The sequence below is a fragment of the Phacochoerus africanus genome, chromosome 3 (genome assembly GCF_016906955.1).
Source record: "Phacochoerus africanus isolate WHEZ1 chromosome 3, ROS_Pafr_v1, whole genome shotgun sequence".
Lineage (NCBI taxonomy): Eukaryota > Metazoa > Chordata > Mammalia > Artiodactyla > Suidae > Phacochoerus > Phacochoerus africanus.
Window position 1 is genome coordinate 49,352,223 of NC_062546.1, and position 17,179 is coordinate 49,369,401.

Below are 17,179 nucleotides of genomic sequence, written 5' to 3' on the forward strand. Positions count from 1 at the left end.
TTTATTTTTTATTTATCTTATTTAATTATTTATTTATTTTTGTCTTTTTGCCTTTTCTAGGGCAGCTCCCGCGGCATATGGAGGTTCCCAGGCTACGGATCCAATCGGAGCTGTAGCCACCAGCCTACTACTCCACAGCTACAGCAACTCAGAATCTCAGCTGCATCTGCAACCTACACCACAGGTCACGGCAACGCCGGATCCTTAACCCACTGAGCAAGGCCAGGGATCGAACCCTAGTCGGATTCGTTAACCACTGCGCCACGACGGGAACTCCTGAATTTTGTTTTTAAAAGTACATTTGTACAAAAAAAAGCTTTTAGAAAGTTGTATGCAGTAAACGATAGTTTGGTGTGTGTGGTGGGGGAGGCGATGGCGGTGGGGAGCCAAGATAACTGTTTTCTTTTAATCATAACTGTACATCTCTTTATCGTTCACTTTTAGGAACGCTTCTATAATTGCTACTCTATAATAGCAGGGGGAAAAAAAGTGCATATTTAAAGTAGCTATACTCTTTAGGCTCATGGTGGCTCTTCCTCCTAGAGGGCTGGATTTCCGTTTCACCTTCACTTTCAAGGCTGTAAATGTCCCATCCCTCAAGCGGGAAGTTGATGAGGCACCACAAAGCCACCTCAACGACCCCCCACCCAGCCTAGGCCTGACATTCACACTTGCCCGGACTTGTCTAACGTCCGGGCGCCGGAACGCGACAAAAAGGCGGGGAGCCCCGCAGGATGCCTATCAGCAGGCCCTCGATAGGCGCAAGATTTCTGCCCCGCCCCTACGCCCACACTCTCCAATGGATGTTCGGGGTGGGACGGGCTTCATGTGGAGCAGGGACACGATTGGCTCCGCAGCCTCTCCGCCCAGGCAGTGGGCGGGGAAGCGTGGTGACGTCGCCATGAAGGGCGTGGGGGCGTAGCGCGCGCTCGCAGACGCGGCTGTATTAAACCGCTGCAGGCGCGGCCGGCTGGCAGTGTGCGTCTTCCGGTTCAGGCTTTGTTGTGGTGTTTTCCAGCTCTCTCTCAACTTCTGAAGCCTAAGCCGGCTACTCCTTCCTTCTTTCTTCCACCTGTAGCCGCGTCGTTGTGATTCCACCACCATGTTCGAGGCGCGCCTGGTCCAGGGCTCTATCCTGAAGAAGGTGCTGGAAGCGCTTAAAGACCTCATCAACGAGGCCTGCTGGGACATCAGCTCCAGCGGCGTGAACCTGCAAAGCATGGACTCGTCTCATGTCTCTTTGGTGCAGCTCACCCTGCGCTCCGAGGGCTTCGACACGTACCGCTGCGACCGCAATTTGGCCATGGGCGTGAACCTCACCAGGTGAGTCCCGAATCCGCAGGCTGTCGGGCCCGCGGACACCCCTACCTCCGCTCTTGGCGGGAGCGCCCATAAGGTGGGCCCTTATTGGCTGGCGTGGGATAGCTGCGCCTTTCTCATTGGCCTGTGGCGCGGGGCGGGGGGGCGGGACCAGTAGCAGAGCGCGCGGTTCGGAAAGCCCGCGCTGACTGCAGCGCGAACCGGCTGTTTCCGCGCCAAAGTCACAAAGCAAGTGGTGGCGGGAAAACGACGGGCTTCTTCGCGGTGCCAGGAAAAGATTGTTGCGGAGCCCTTGGTTATTAATTGCAGGCGCCTTTAGATGAGCCGCTTTATAATGTGCCCTACTTCTGTCACCCTGATAGGGACAATAGCTTACTTTTTTACCGCAAAGTTGCAGTGAACATCCTAAGATCCTGGATTTGAGGAAAAATTTCTCCAGGAAGGACAGTGGTTTTAAACTTTTTGATCACTACCTTTCCTAGTACATACACATGTTTAAGTTTTAAAGCTTGTGAAAAGTGTTTACCTGTGCTACACTCAATATAATAGACTTGTGCTTCAGTGGGTACATTAAGATCTAAGATCGTCGCGGCCCAATAATTTACTTCACCTACCAAAGGGATTTGCACTTTCTAAAATACTGGTCTTTTTTTAATATCCCGAAGCGAAATTGCTCATTGTGGGGTGTGGGCTTTTTCGTATAAGTATAAATACTGGCAGATTGCATTCCAAAACAGCTGGACTCTCTTAACACATGTTCCTGCAGTACGTTTCCCAAACTCGCCAATTCGACACGTGGTCCAGTGGTTAAAAGTGGTAACTCATGGTTTTAATTGAGTTAGAAAGCTAACGATCTTGAGAAGATGGTGTCGATTTTAAACTCTTGTCTCCTGTGTTCCAGCATGTCCAAAATACTAAAATGTGCTGGCAATGAAGACATCATTACGCTAAGGGCAGAAGATAATGCAGACACCTTGGCACTAGTGTTTGAAGCTCCAAGTAAGTTACACCCTTCTGAGTTAATGCTAGAGGAGATTAGAATGCAGTGTCTTTATTTCCCAAAGCTGAGAGAAATTTAAGATAGTTTGTGGTAATTGTAAAATTTATCACAATTATAAACCTACATGTTTTTCTTCATCGTTTGCTTTCTTTTGGTAGATCAGGAAAAGGTATCAGACTATGAAATGAAGTTAATGGATTTAGATGTTGAGCAACTTGGAATTCCAGTGAGTATCAAAGTTTCTGATTGAGCATACTACATACAGTCATGATAGTTACATAAAATATATTAATATAATAAAGCCTACTTCCTAAAAGAGCTTTTTCTGTATATCTGCTCATGTATGTTCCAAAGCCGAGTATTTAGACTGATATAAATGATGGTATTCTGCAGTGGCTCATTGTTTTGAATTGATTGCTGCCACATACATATTTACATTAACCTAATTGACTCTCTTCTTTTTATTCCTACAATGCTTAATTTTTTATTGAGTACATTTTAAAGCTACTTTAGCAGAAATTCATTATGGTTCGGTTTATCAACATTAAATGAGAGAAGAGGGTTTGGATGTTTAATATGCCTAATAATTGTATTTTCTTGTTTTGTTTTGGAAAGCAGTTAGGCCTGTTTGCACCATCATTGTGTGTGTGCTATACCCTAATGTTCTCTTGATTTAACCCTGTAGATCATTTAAGGGGAGGCTCTTGTTCCCTGGACAGTGCATTTACTATAAAAGTTCAAGCTCTTATTTGTTTCCTTTGATTATTCTTATAACATTCTTGTTCTATAACTGTGTTTACGTTTTGAGTGGTTAGAGTATGTTAAGAAATTACACAAAGTGATATTTCAAAATAATTAGAAAACCTTAAATTCTCTTGTTTAAATGCTGAGTCTTCAGACAGTAAGGGTGCCAAATCTTTCATTTCCATTCATTGAACTTAAGTTTCCTTGTTTCATAGGAACAAGAGTACAGCTGTGTAGTAAAGATGCCTTCTGGTGAATTTGCACGTATATGCCGAGATCTCAGTCATATTGGAGATGCTGTTGTAATTTCCTGTGCAAAAGATGGAGTGAAATTTTCTGCAAGTGGAGAACTCGGAAATGGAAATATTAAGTTGTCACAAACGAGTAATGTTGATAAAGAGGAGGAAGCTGTAAGTAATTTCTAAGTAAACAAAGTACTTTGAAAAGTAACTTTAGGCTGCTGTAACAAGATTCCATAGACTAAGTGGCTTATAAACAACAAAAATTTATTTCTTAACAGTTATGGAGACTAGGAAACTGGCAGATTTTGGTTTCTGAACCTGCTTCTTGGTTCACAGATAGCAGCCTTCTGTGAAAAGGGGCAAAGGAGAGCTTTGTGGTCATTTGTAAGGATATTCATGAAGGCTCTGCCTGCTTAACCCTAAGTATCTCCCAAAGGCCCCACCTCAAATAGCATTACATTCATGACATTGGGGATTTGGTTTTAATGTGAATTTGGCAGGGGAAGGGGGGATGGGATGGGACAGGACCATCTGTGGCAAGGTAATTGCTAAAATTAAAGAAAACTCTAAAGAAAAATAGTCAAAATTTGCATTTCCAAGTAACTTAATTTGTGAGAACTTGAAAGATTTGATGTCTTAAGGTGGTTTGTAAGTGCCATCTAAATTGTGAGAAGGGAATGCAAATTCATTGCAACCTTTATAAACTACAGAACAATGGGTTTGTGTGTCAAACCCAAACATAGAATAGGATTGGGAAGCTATATATATCCGAATATTGTGGAAAACTTGGTTTAAAACAAACAAACTGGGGAGTTTCCATTGTGGTTCAGTGGTTAATGAACCCAACTAGTATTCATGAGGATGCAAGTTCCATCCCTGGCCTTGCTCAGTGGGTTAAGGATTCAACGTTGCCATGAGCTGTGGTGTAGGTCACAGACACAACTTTGATCCCCAGTTGCTGTGGCATAGGCTGGCAGCTGCAGCTCTGATTCGACCCCTAGCCTGGGAACTTCCATATGCCACAGGTGCAGCCCTAAAAAGACCAAAAAAAAAAAACCCAAAACAAAAAATCTGTATTTGCTGTTTTTACCAAGTAAAGACTTTAAAATATACTCATAAATAGTAATAAAATAATATAAAAAAGTATAGTAATAAAAATGCAGAGGCTAATTCTTTTTCTTCTAAATTACATTTCAGTCTTGCCAACCTTCATTTTTGTTCTTGCAGACATTAGTTCACCTGTAACTATTTTAGTATTATTTTGTAGTATAAACATTTTATAACATCTTAAAAATTATGATTTAAGGGACTTTTCAGTGTTCCTATTTCCTTGGTTACTTCAATTTGTTTGAATCAAGATTTTAATAGGGCTGTATATTACAATTCAAAGCATGAATTTTGCCTATGCATCCCTTATGTCAATGTTTCTCTACCCCATATTTTCTGGTAGGTAACAGCTCTGGATGCTTGATGATATTCAAGGTATTGTCTGTTGGTGGGAGAGCAAGAATATTTATAGATGGTAGTGTGTATCTCTGGCAGGAGTCAGGAGATACCTGGATATCTTCTTATGTTTTAGCTGGTTTATGTATTAGAAATATTTCCATAAAGAGAAGCTTTCTCTTATCAGATAATTTGGCTACCTGAGCTACAATGTAAATAGGAAAGGAAGGCTAAACACTTTCTTTTGCTTTATTTACCAGTCTTCAAAATTAGTTTCATAGCACCCTCTAAAGTAGCCAATAAGGAGGGGTGGTTGTTTTTATTTTCTTTTTGGCCATGACTGAGGCATGTGGAAGTTCCTAGGCCCAGGGATTGGACCCACGCCACAGCAGTGACTGGAGCCACACAGTGACAAACACAGGTGCTAGCCCGCTGAGCCACAAGGGAACTCCTATTTTGTTTTAAAATGTAATTATAAATGGATGGGTTGCAGCTTTCTTGACATTTTTCAATTTGATGAAGTTTGTTTTCTCCCTTAGGTTACCATAGAGATGAATGAACCAGTTCAGCTAACTTTTGCACTGAGGTACCTGAACTTCTTTACAAAAGCCACTCCACTCTCTCCTACAGTCACACTCAGTATGTCTGCAGATGTACCCCTTGGTAAGATAATGTATTTGTTGAGTCTTGTTTTGTAGGTAGTGTATGTGGTACTTCTCAGTAATTAACTATGTTCCTATTTTCTTTCAGTTGTAGAGTATAAAATTGCTGATATGGGACATTTAAAGTACTATTTGGCTCCCAAGATCGAAGATGAAGAAGGGTCTTAGACATTCTCAAATTCCAAGAAAATTAAACTAAGCTCTTTGAGAACTGCTTCGGTGATGCCAGCACGTACTTATTAAGTCTCTTCTTTGTACCTCTGAGTACATATGTAGATACTGTTTTCTGTAAATAACCTGTTTTTTTTTTTTTCCTCCATTCTCTACAATTTAAGTCCAAAGTCAAATCTGGTCTTGTTAGCCTAGAAATACTCATTAATGATTTTTATAAACAAAAGGGTTTTGACTCTAAATGCAGTTTTAAGTATTGTTTTCACTTTAAATAAAAGTCATTTGAATTTCAAGCATCCCAGGACAGTGCCTTCATTTGGACCACAATGGTTGCAAGTATCCTAGGGAATTCACAATTCAAGCAACTTTTTCATGTAAATGTGTTTTTTTTTTTTTTTTCAGTCAGCTTGTTATGAATTAGATATAGCAATAGAAAGTATTTAAAATACAGTAGGTGACAAAACACTTTTGCCAAACTTATTTTGGTATTTTGACTTGAGCTCAAGAAGTGCAAAGGGGAGAGTAGAACAAATCTTATGTATTTTGTTGTCATTTTTGTTACTAACACTTTACAGAAGCTTAATGTACCTAAAAAGTTCTATGGGTTTGTAAGACTAGCATTGTTATAGAGCAGTGTGTTTCTTTAGCCTAGGGCGCCTTGTACAGGAGTATTGGAAGTTTTTGTAGATGTGTGATAGGGCCCAAGGAGTGTGTTTGTGCAAAAATAATTTCTCTAGTGTAAGCCTCCTTTTGGAGGACTTAACTCCTTTTAAAGGATGAAGATGGCTTAAATTCCATAGGTGTTGAATTCAACCAAGAAAGTGAGAAGGCCTGGCAGTAATTGTGCTACAAGGTCACAAATTGGCATGCTGCATAGTGAGAATTGCTTTATTGTAGTTCTTTTTCTAGTGTATTTTGTGGTTTGGCGTATTATATGACTGGTTTTTGTTATATCTGCACTAAGTTCTAGTTTCTGGATCCTCAAACTTCCTGTGCCCTCTGCAGTTTGTCTGGGGCATAGGGAAGGAGATTGGCTGCAAAGAGCCCAGATACATGTTTTTGGAGTGATGGAAATATTTTTATCTGCACTATGGTGATAGTTCCAAAACTATATGCATTTGTCAAAACTAATCCAATTGTACTTTATTATATGTAAGTTATGCTGCAATAAACCTTGACATTTTAAAAAACGATGTGTTGCCAATGTCCCCCATGGGCTGGCCTCTTATCCAAGTAAGGCCTGGAGGAGAGAGAAACACAAGAAGTGGGGTGCGGTATAGAGGGGCAGAAACGGCCCCAGGGGGAAGGCGGCCAGCCCTGGGCTTAACGGTGTGCTGACAGTTCCGGGCTTTTGGCACCTTTGCCGGCTAGGCTTCCGCCTCCCGAGGGCGACACTGAACTCCCTACACCGCCAGAGGGGCGCGAAAGAAACACGTAGTCGGCTAGCCCTGGGCCTGACTGACCCAGGCGGCCCGACTCCCTAGGTTCCCGCCGGGTGGAGGTGGTCAGCAGCCAGCTCAGCTTGCGGCGCCTCCTGAAACCCAACGTGGCGCGCTCCACCTCCGCAACTCGTTGCTTTCTGCGGGCCAATCACTCGACCGTAGGCCGGAAGCCGGAACGAGACGGCGTCGCTCCTGGTGACGCCACGCCTGGCAGGCCAACTTCCCGTATGCCGTTTCCGGCGCCCCGCTTGTCGGAGGCGGGGCGGCAGTTGGGGGAAGTGTGCCATGAGGCTTCGGGCGCGCTTTCTGCCAACCGTGAGAGAGCTTTTGGCGCGGGGCTCCGGTAAGGCCTGCGGTAAGGTGTGCGTACGGCTGGCAGGGAGCGGAAGTGCCCGCTTGAGGCTCGCGGCGTGGTGGAGACTGCGCTCCCCGCTGACATCCAGCCTTGAGTCCTTGCTGTGGAGCGTTCGCCCGCCTGAGGCATGGCTGGCTTCTTTCCAAAAACCGGTTTTTGTTTTCCGTCTAAATTCGCCTCGGTTCTTTCTCTTGCTGGCTCGGTCTGGGCGGGCAGGGAAGTAGCGTGTGTGGAGGCGAGCAGGCACTGTGTTGAGTGCTTTGCTGTTGCTCTTAACATTTCTTGCTACTACATTCAAGTGCTGAGGAAGTGTTGGGCTTGCGGTGGGACTGGTGAAAAAAGCTTGCTGGGAACTTGAACCTAGTACTTGGAAAACGTTGATTTATTTACGTTTGCCTTTCGCTTCTTTGCCACCAATGAGAATTCGTCTCCCCTGTCCTTCACGTCCTGCATTTCTTTATGTTTTGATGCGGCGTATGAATAGTTAATGGAAGTGTATGTAAATTTCTTTTTTTAAACACTAATACAAATCAAACGTGATAAATGCCCTCAAAACCCCCACATACTGGTAGTCTGGACTCTTAAGTTTTATGGAATTAAATTTAGATTATCTTGTAATTGGGTTCTCAACATTTAAAAACCTAGTGATTGACGCAGTTTGATCTAGCCCTTTTAGAAAAGCCAATAGGTTAGCATACTTTCTTTTTCAGTACTTGATTTCTTTGACAGCATGTAATTATTAAAAAGGAACATGAGCACCAATTCCTTTATAATGCTAGTTTAGGTTGACTGCATGTCACTTAAAACAGCTCGTTAAAAAACATAAAATAAAAAAAAAACCAGCTCATTAATATCCGGTATTAAGTATATATAAGGCACTTAAAAAAGCACCTGTCAAGCTAACACCAGGTAGTTGTTAGCTGCCATTATAATGACGATTGTTTGCAGTATGTCATACCAAAGGAAGGGTGGTCTTTTATGTTTTATGGGTTGTTTTTTTTTTTTTAAGTGTTGCCCTTTTTGAAATACTTAGTTTTCTTTTTTAAAGATATGTTTCACTTTTAGAAATCAAATAGCTTCATGATCAAAGTAGATTTACTTGTTTCATTAACATTGTGATTTTTGTAGAGGAAAAGTACGCAAATGTGTTTTTCTTTTTAGGGCCACACCTGCAGCATATGGAAGTTCCCAGGCTAAGGATCGAATTGGAGTTGCAGCTGCCGGCCTACAAGGGATTAGAGCCATATCTGCAACCTATGCCGAACGAAGCCTGTGGCAACGCCAGATCCTTAACCCATTGATTGAGGCCAGGGATCGAACCTGCATCCTCACAGACACTGTGTTGGGTTCTTATCTCACTGAGCCACAATGGAAACTACCTTTTTTCTTTTTTTTCTTTTTTTGGACTCTCCTTCAGCATTTGGAAGTTCCTGGGCCACAGCATCGACCCAAGCCGCTGCAGTGACAACCCACTGCGCCACAAGAGAACTCCCAAATGTTTTTCAAGGTAAATGTCAGTGTTTTTTAGTCTTTTATTTTTTTTATTTGCTTTTCAGGGCTGTACCTGTAACCTATGGAAGTTTCCAGGCTAGGGGTCAAATTGGAGCTACTCCTGCTGGCCTATACCACAGCTCACAGCAATGCCAGATCCTTAACCTACTGAGAGAGGTCAGGGATTGAACCCTGGCCTTCATGGATACCAGTCAGGTTCATAATCTGCTGAGCCCCAATGGGAACTCCCTAGTCTTATTTTTTAAACTGGTGACATAGTAATCATGATTTCATTACTGTGGTCAGCTTTGAACAAAATCCAGATATTTATTCAGGGTTTTTTGTTTGTTTTTTGGTTTGTTTATTTTTTTTTTAATGAAGCTGTAGAAGTAACTTGGAAAGTGAAAACGATTTTCAGTGCTTGGGATAGAACAGAGAGGCAGGCAAATCAGAGGGCACTGGTAGAATACTGGTAGTCAATAGCTTATCTCAATTTACAACAAGAATCCTTACCAATCTTTTGCGTTAATAGGATATTATCCATCAGAGGGAACAGGCAAAATGTTGAATGTATTCTATTCCCCACCCTCTCCCCTCTCTCCTTGACGAATAAGAGGATCCCTTAAGTATATGCTCCCCTTGCTTTTTCTAGAAGCAGGGACAGGGACAGGCAATACTCTACTATAGCAGAATGGTTGAAAATGTGGCCTTTGATGTCAGATGGACTTGGACTTAAGTCACCACTCTTTCACCTATTCTCTGTGTGACTTTGAAAAATTTAGGAGGCAGAAAAACATTGGTGGCAAAGTAAACATGAGGTCCGGTCCTTGGCATATGTCTTGACTCTTACTCTACTAGGACACAGCAGAGTAGATGTGTAAGAGTATCTTTTCACTTTGTCAGAGGAATATCAGGTTCTAAGAGCAGTGAAGCCTAAATAGCCAGTTGTTAGTATGACATTGCAGCCCAAACTGCAGTACACATAGCAAACATTGTTATCACCTGCAGATAGTAATGCTTTTCTTTGTTTTCAGAGTGTAGCTGTGTCAACGTGTTATGATGCCGTCTCGTACCAACCTGACTACTGGAATCCCCAGTAGTAAAGTGAAATACTCAAGGCTCTCCAGTACAGACGATGGCTACATTGACCTTCAGGTAAATGCAGAAGGGAGCTGATGAGATTGGCTTGCTCTTTTTGTGCTGAATTAGCAGAAAGACCTTCCAGGTGGAGCTTTTGCTAAGCATTACTAGCAAGAAAGGAACTCAGCTCTGAGACTCTTTCAGCCATATCCTGCAGAAGGAGGGACCATAGCAGAGCAGTTTCCAACCAATATAAGTATTGTCTACTTCTAAGAAATTTTAGTTGTAACGCCAGAGTCCAGAAGGGACAAATTTTACTTAGTTTGTCTGGAAGTAATCAGATTGATTGTTGTTAAGTAGAATTTTTTTAAGGATTATGTCATTAGTTTATTTACACTTTAGTCAAAACCAGTTCATCTTTTAAGGGAGAAACTAACTGCTAAAGCCAGCAGATTGTGGGACTCTTCCTTCTTTCCTGATGTCATGAGATCCAATTTATTAAAGGTATTCTTTGTGGCAAACAGTAAGTAAAACAAATAGTATTTATTAAGTTTATGTTTTACCCTGATCACTGTTTATAAAATACTTAATAATGTAGCATATTCTGCCCACTTCCCCTTAGAATAGAATATTCTATTTTGGAACCGGGACCAAGGAGGAAGTAGTAAGAACCCATCCTTATATTTATTTTTTTTAATTTTTAAATTTTTTTTTTGGTCTTTTCAGGGCTGCACCCCATGGCATATCCCAGGCTAGGGGTCTAATCTGAGTTCAGCTGCTGGCCTACACCACAGCCAGCAATGCCAGATCCGAGCTGCATCTACAACCTACACCATAGCTCATGGCAACACCGGATCCTTAACCCACTGAGCAAGGCCAGGGATTGAACCCTCAACCCTATGGTTCCTAGTCAGATTCATTTCTGCTGCGCTACAACAGAAACTCCCCCATCCTTTTAAATATAAACAAATCAATTATTTTTTGTGCCTTTTGAAGGAGAGAGTTTATTTATTTATTTATTTATTTATTTATTTTTGTCTTTTTGCCTTTTCTAGGGCCGCTCCTGAGGCATATGGAGGTTTCCAGGCTAGGCGTCAAATCGGAGCTGTAGCTGCCGGCCTACGCCAGAGCCACAGCAACTTGAGATCCGAGCTGCGTCTGCGACCTACACCACAGCTCATGGCAACGCCGGATCCTGAACCCACTGAACAAGGCCAGGGAACGAACCCGCAACCTCATGGTTCCTAGTCGGATTTGTTAACCACTGCGCCATGACGGGAACTCCAGGAGAGAGTTTTTTTTAAGTATGTCTGGGAAGCTTCTATCTGGCTAGGCCAGACAGCCATGAGCCAAACCTTAGAAGTTTGTCTTTGAATCTTAACCTTGAATTGAACTTGTTAATAAGGCAGATTTCTTGCCTGTGGGGAAAGCAACTAATGCCTTAGAAAAAGGTGTTTTTAAAACCTTTGACCATATGTTGACTTAATTTTGAATGCCAGAAATCATTTATTTTCTTTCCTACTTTTCCAGAGCATAATATTCACCGTTAATCCTTATAGATTAGCACAGCCTTTCATGTGCCAAGCACTTAATAGATATGTCTAATCAATGAATGACGATAAAGTGTCTTTTCTTTTTGTAAGAAAATTTTTTTTCCTTTTTGGCTGCACCCACTGCATATGGAAGTTGCTGGGCCAGGGATTGAATCCTCACTGAAGCTGCAACCTATGCAACAGTTGGGGCAACTCAGGATCCTTAACCCACTGTGGCATAGCAGGAACTCCAAGAAAATAATTTTTTATGGTACAGCGAATGGTCTGTGGAATGAGACGAGAGCTAGAAAGTATAACATACTGCTGGGCTTCCCTCCTTCATTTACTGTTAGAGCAATAATTAGAGCCTCATCTCTTGCCTATCCATTTCCTTCCTTTCCCAGAGCTGCACTGGGGGACTTGTGGTAGAACTTACTTCAGGACACACCAAGCATCTACATTGGTTCTTCTTATCTTCCAGCCTTGGTATATTCATAATACTCTTCTTTGTCTTTTTGTTTCTCTTCCAGTTTAAGAAAAGCCCTCCTAAGATCCCATATAAGGCCATTGCGCTTGCTACAGTGCTGTTTTTGATTGGCGCCTTTCTCATTATCATAGGCTCCCTCCTGCTGGCAGGCTATATCAGCAAAGGGGTAAGCTGAAGGGTTTGTGTGAATGCCATGAGATGTTTAAAATGTGAGCCAGGACTCTCTTGTTTTATATTCACATCTAGTATAGCAGATTCTAACAGAAAAGAGCTTTCTTTTAGATTTTGTTTTCTGATAAGACGTTTCTTCCTTTGAGCCACAACAAACTTCTGCAGTTTATGAATTAATGCAATTTTTGAGGTGGGTGTGACAGACAGATTTTCCCTCTGAGATGTTAGGAAGTTTTCCCACCATCAATTTGGAACAGCAAAGCCGAGCCTGGCGTTCAGAATTCCTGACTGGTAAAGGCTATAACTGGGGTAGAATGCTATTATTGTAACTTTGCAGTGCCACTGACATGCTGCTGTAGTGTTTGGGGAGAGAAGCAATGAGGCTTGTATAGGTTTGGGGCCACTGACCAAAGCAGGACTTTTGGCTCATGGAATAGATCTTAAATTGCATTTGGTTGGAGTTCCTGCTGAGCTTCAATATGATACCGTAGAAACCTAAAGTTGGGGGGATTGTATACAGATGTTTATACATAGCATCTAAGTTGTTCTGAACTAATATTGATCTTAGTTCACATCCGTTCTTCAACATGCACCAGGCCAGAGGACAGTGGTCATATTGCTCTGCAGAAGGAATACAGCCAAGAGCTAAAACTGTGGTATTATCCTTAGAATTGGGAATAGTAGCATTGAGACAATAAACAGCTGCATGGCTTTTGAGAAGTGTATCTGATTTGCTATTTAAAACTATTATGTGACTACCAAAGGCTTACTTGTTGTAGTCTTAAGTTTGAACATCTAACTTTAGGGCTATGCCTTCAGTTAACTTTCACTGTAGCATTGTTAATCTCAGGGATATAATCAGGAGTCTTTTTGCCATTTCTTGGGCCGCTCCCGCGGCATATGGGAGGTTCCCAGGCTAGGGGTCTAATCGGAGCTGTAGCTGCCAGCCTACGCCAGAGCCACAGCAACACGGTATCCAAGTCGCGTTTGCGACCTACACCACAGCTCACGGCAACGCCGGATCATTAACCCACTTAGCAAGGGCAGGGACCGAACCCGCAACCTCATGGTTCCTAGTCGGATTCGTTAACCACTGCGCCACGACGGGAACTCTGTGTATATCTATCCTAATGATATCGATGTAATTACTTATATGCCTTAATCTATGTTATAACATTATACATATAGTAGTTTGAAAATAACAGTATTAATGTTAGGTAAAAGAAGGCTGGATGCACTGTAAGTTTTCTTTGCAGTTCTTTTAATCCTTATCATGTATCCCATTAGGGGTATACATTGAAATCCTGCAAAAAGTAAAAGAAGCAGAAAAGTAGAAAATGTAAGAAATTCTCTTATGGTATAGCCGATTTAGAATCCAATGTTGTCACTGCAGTAGCTTGGGTTGCTTCTGTGGCGTGGGTTTGATCAAAAAACTCATACATTCTGTAGGCACCACCTCCCCCCCACAAAAGCAAAATAATATAATAGAAATACAGGAGTTCCCATCGTGGCGCAGTGGTTAATGAATCTGACTAGGAACCATGAGGTTGCGGGTTTGATCCCTGGCCTTGCTCAGTGGGTTAACGATCCGGCGTTGCCGTGAGCTGTGGTGTAGGTTGCAGATGTGGCTCGGATCCCGCGTTGCTGTGGCTCTGGCGTAGGCTGGCAGCTACAGCTCCGATTAGACCCCTAGCCTGGGAACCTCCGTAAGCTGCGGGAGCGGCCCAAGAAATGGCAAAAAGACAAAAAGAAAAAAAGAAAAAGAAATACACACACAGTGGGTTAAGGATCTGGCACTGCCATAAGCTTACGTTGCAGCTGCGGCTCAGATTTGCTCCCTGGCCTCGGAACTTCTGTATGCTGTGGATGGGGCTTTAAAAAGAAAAAAGAAAAGAAATAGCACCAAATATGTCATTTCTTAAAGTTTTAGACTTTATTCTTTTTAATGTTCAAATAGGCCAAGTTCTCTTCCCTTGGCTTTAAGCTTGTGTTTCTGGAGTCATTGTGTGCTATCTGGGGCTGCCTGCTTTACATGTCTCACCTCATTTAGTTTTCACTGTAACCATATGAGGTAAATTTTTTTTTTGCCTGTACCCACAGCATATGGAACTTCCGGAGCCAGGGATTGAACCTGTGCCTTAAGCAGGACCCAGGCAGCTACAGTGACCATTTCAGATCCTTAACCCACTGCACTACAAGAGAACTCCCAGTAATCCTATTTCTGTTTGTGAATGAAGCAGCCAAAATTACATTGATTAGATAGCCTATACATTGTGCAGATAGTCCTGCTAGAAGATTTTTAGATTGGGTGTAAGTCTTTAGGGAAATCTTCCTTAGCTTAAAAACAATGGGAAAAATCAGAAGGAAAAGAAGGGTAAATTTAACTATAAACATTTAAAACTGCACCCAAAAAGGGAGTTCCCTTCGTGGCTCAACGGTAATGAGTCCGGCTAATATCCAAGAGGACACGGGTTCGATCCCTGGCCTTGCTCAGTGGGTTGAGGATCTGGCATTGCTGTGGTTGTGGTGTAGGCCAACAGCTGCAGCTCCATTTCGACCCCTAGTTGTGGGAACTTCTGCAGGTGTGGCTTTAAAAAGCAAAAAAAAAACCCCCAAAAAACTATACTCCAAAAAAGCAAGACTGACAAAGCAATTTCATAAAGGTGGATCTATTCATTAAGAGCACTTATTGAGCCTCTATTACATGTTGGACACAGCTGGGGATAACAAGGATGAACAAAGTCCTTGCCCTTGTAGAACTCCCTCCAAAGTTGAAGCCCTACTGATAAAGAGACTAAACACCTTTCCTCCCTCTCTGACCTGTGAATTGTGCTCTTGGGAATATATACTAAGGAAACCCTGAACTTTATTGTGGTATTCTGTACAGTTATAAAAAGTGAGACACAACCAAAGTATCCAGCTTTCTGGGGGCTGGATATGTAAAATTGTGGTATATCCATTATAGTGGAATGTTACACATCATTAGCTGACATATATACTGTTTTAGGTGTACAACCTAATGACTTGATATTTCTGTGCATTGGGAAATGATCACCACAATAAGTCTAGTTGTCCTCCATCACTACAAATAGCTATAATTTTTTTTTCTGGTGATGAAACGTTTAAGATCTACTCTCTCAGCAACTTTCAAATATGCAGTACAGAATTACTATGTCACCACTCTGTACATTATCCCTAGAACTTATTTTATAACTGGAAGTTTGGACCTTTTGACCAGCCATTTCACCTACCTCCCATTCTCCCAGTTAAGAGCTGTTAATAATATTTTGGCAATTCTTTGTTATAATAAGAGAGAAAAACAAGGTGCAGAGTATGTATTTACAACTAAAAACTTTAAGGAAGAGTAGAGGGAAATAAGCCAAAGTAACTGTGGATGAACATGGATAATTTCTTTATAATTTTTAGTACTTTGCAGTTTTTCTGAAGTTTATAAGAAGGAAAAAAAGATGTAAACCTTTTCCCTTGGTAGTGTACTACCCAAAGAAAGTGCTCTGAAAGGTATAAGATCACTGGTCTGTGGATTGAGCCTATAGCTTTATTTTTGCATTTATAACTTGCGTGGTACTAATATGTTTGCCTCCTTCTGCCACCAGGGGGCAGACCGGGCTGTTCCTGTCCTGATCATTGGCATCCTGGTGTTCCTGCCAGGATTCTACCACCTGCGCATCGCCTACTATGCATCCAAAGGCTACCGGGGTTACTCTTATGATGACATTCCAGACTTTGATGACTGACATCCACCTCAGCCCTGAGGAGAAGAGTCACAGATGAGACTGAGCCTGACTTTATGACATTGAGCAGGAACTATGTGTAGGGACTAAGGATTTCTGCAACTGGCAGATGTTTAACAAAACAGTGGCCAGATTTTAATGGGTCTGTCCTAAAGATGTTAATTGAATTTACAACTAGCTCATTAGGATAGTCTCTAATTTTCATCTCCTGGCCCTGAGACAAATTTTTCCATATGCATATGTATCACGAAGAGTAGCAGTGTTAATTGCATGAGAAAGTGGGAGGTTATTCTTCAGCTTTTGCTGCCACCATCATTTTTAGAGTTAAGCATTTCTTTCAACTAGTCCTCAATGTCAGTATGTTCTTGTGGCAAATGAAAGAATGCAGTATGTCAGATTTCTTGTCACTAAGTAATTTGAAAATAGATCTAAGTGTCTTATCCCCATACTCATCATGGCAAAATCAAATATCAGTGTGGGTGCATCTGTAATTTTTTTACTTGATTTTTTTTTTAACTCAATGCATTTTTTTTTAACTCAATGAATTTATTACTTTACTTACTTTCTTATTAACAGCAACTAGGAATTTTTAAAACCTCAGACCAAGGTTTCAAAATGTAAACACTTTGTTCACCAATCCTTGGCCCCATCTCTGATGTGGTTCACTGATAGCTTGGCCAGTGTATAGTTCGGATCATTCTGTCCTTTTAGATAAAGATGTTCTGTATATCATACCTTTAAGGACTGGATTTTTGGCAGATGTTCTGTATGTCATACCTTTAAGGACTGGATTTTTGGCTGTTTCCTAAGGGGAAAATATAGATAAGTGGTTATTATTTAGAGTTTTTAACCTGACGTTAGCATCTTGTATTTATGATGACATTGTGCTGAAGATTGTAAGCATTGGCCTGGATCTCTAGAGGATTAGACTGCCTTAGTTTGATTGGTTTCCTAGCTTGCAAAAAGTGACTAATATTCAGAAGAAATTAAAATGTCAAAATCTAAATCCTAGACTTTTAACATACTTCAGAAAACATGTTAATGATTATATTATATCACTGATCCCAGTACCTAGGACTCCCTCATTTTTTGACGACTGGCATTGTATGTTAGAATGTTTTTCATTCATTTGCGGAGGGGTGTGGGGTTTTTTTTTTTTTTTTGTCTTTTTGGGGCTGCACTCATGATATATGGAGGTTCCAGGCTAGGGGTAATCAGAGCTATAGCTGCCAGCCTATGCCAGGGCCACAGCAACTCAGAATCACAACCCACATCACAGCTCGTGGC

At 41.8% G+C, this 17,179-nt stretch overlaps 2 protein-coding genes across 5 annotated transcripts; both read left to right on the plus strand.

The window, feature by feature from the left end:
• Positions 1 to 927: 927 nt before the first annotated feature.
• Positions 928 to 6,775, plus strand: PCNA (proliferating cell nuclear antigen). Its single transcript, XM_047771716.1, has 6 exons — positions 928 to 1,323; positions 2,222 to 2,319; positions 2,479 to 2,546; positions 3,280 to 3,474; positions 5,289 to 5,412; positions 5,500 to 6,775. The coding sequence occupies exons 1-6, from the start codon at positions 1,103 to 1,105 to the stop codon at positions 5,577 to 5,579; spliced, it is 786 nt and encodes a 261-aa protein (XP_047627672.1). The 5' UTR covers positions 928 to 1,102; the 3' UTR covers positions 5,580 to 6,775.
• A 457-nt stretch (positions 6,776 to 7,232) lies between these two features.
• Positions 7,233 to 16,962, plus strand: TMEM230 (transmembrane protein 230). Of its 4 annotated transcripts, none has more exons than XM_047771719.1 (4): positions 7,233 to 7,379; positions 9,905 to 10,025; positions 12,013 to 12,135; positions 15,755 to 16,962. In XM_047771719.1, exons 2-4 carry the CDS (start codon positions 9,927 to 9,929, stop codon positions 15,893 to 15,895), a joined length of 363 nt encoding a protein of 120 aa, XP_047627675.1. In that variant the 5' UTR covers positions 7,233 to 7,379; positions 9,905 to 9,926; the 3' UTR covers positions 15,896 to 16,962. The 4 variants fall into 4 exon arrangements, with proteins under 4 accessions (XP_047627675.1, XP_047627676.1, XP_047627673.1 ...); XM_047771720.1 differs by having other exon boundaries at positions 7,233 to 7,367; XM_047771717.1 differs by lacking the exon at positions 7,233 to 7,379 and adding an exon at positions 7,390 to 7,504.
• The last annotated feature ends 217 nt before the right edge of the window (positions 16,963 to 17,179 follow it).

Excerpts from the sequence above, each read along its gene's own strand:
- PCNA (XM_047771716.1), top strand. The coding sequence starts at position 1,103 with ATGTTCGAGGCGCGCCTGGTCCAGGGCTCTATCCTGAAGAAGGTGCTG. Across the intron at positions 3,475-5,288 it reads TTGATAAAGAGGAGGAAGCT|GTTACCATAGAGATGAATGA; the intron begins GTAAGTAATTTC and ends TTTCTCCCTTAG. Across the intron at positions 5,413-5,499 it reads GTCTGCAGATGTACCCCTTG|TTGTAGAGTATAAAATTGCT; the intron begins GTAAGATAATGT and ends ATTTTCTTTCAG.
- TMEM230 (XM_047771719.1), top strand. The coding sequence starts at position 9,927 with ATGATGCCGTCTCGTACCAACCTGACTACTGGAATCCCCAGTAGTAAA. Across the intron at positions 10,026-12,012 it reads ATGGCTACATTGACCTTCAG|TTTAAGAAAAGCCCTCCTAA; the intron begins GTAAATGCAGAA and ends TTTCTCTTCCAG. Across the intron at positions 12,136-15,754 it reads CAGGCTATATCAGCAAAGGG|GGGGCAGACCGGGCTGTTCC; the intron begins GTAAGCTGAAGG and ends TTCTGCCACCAG.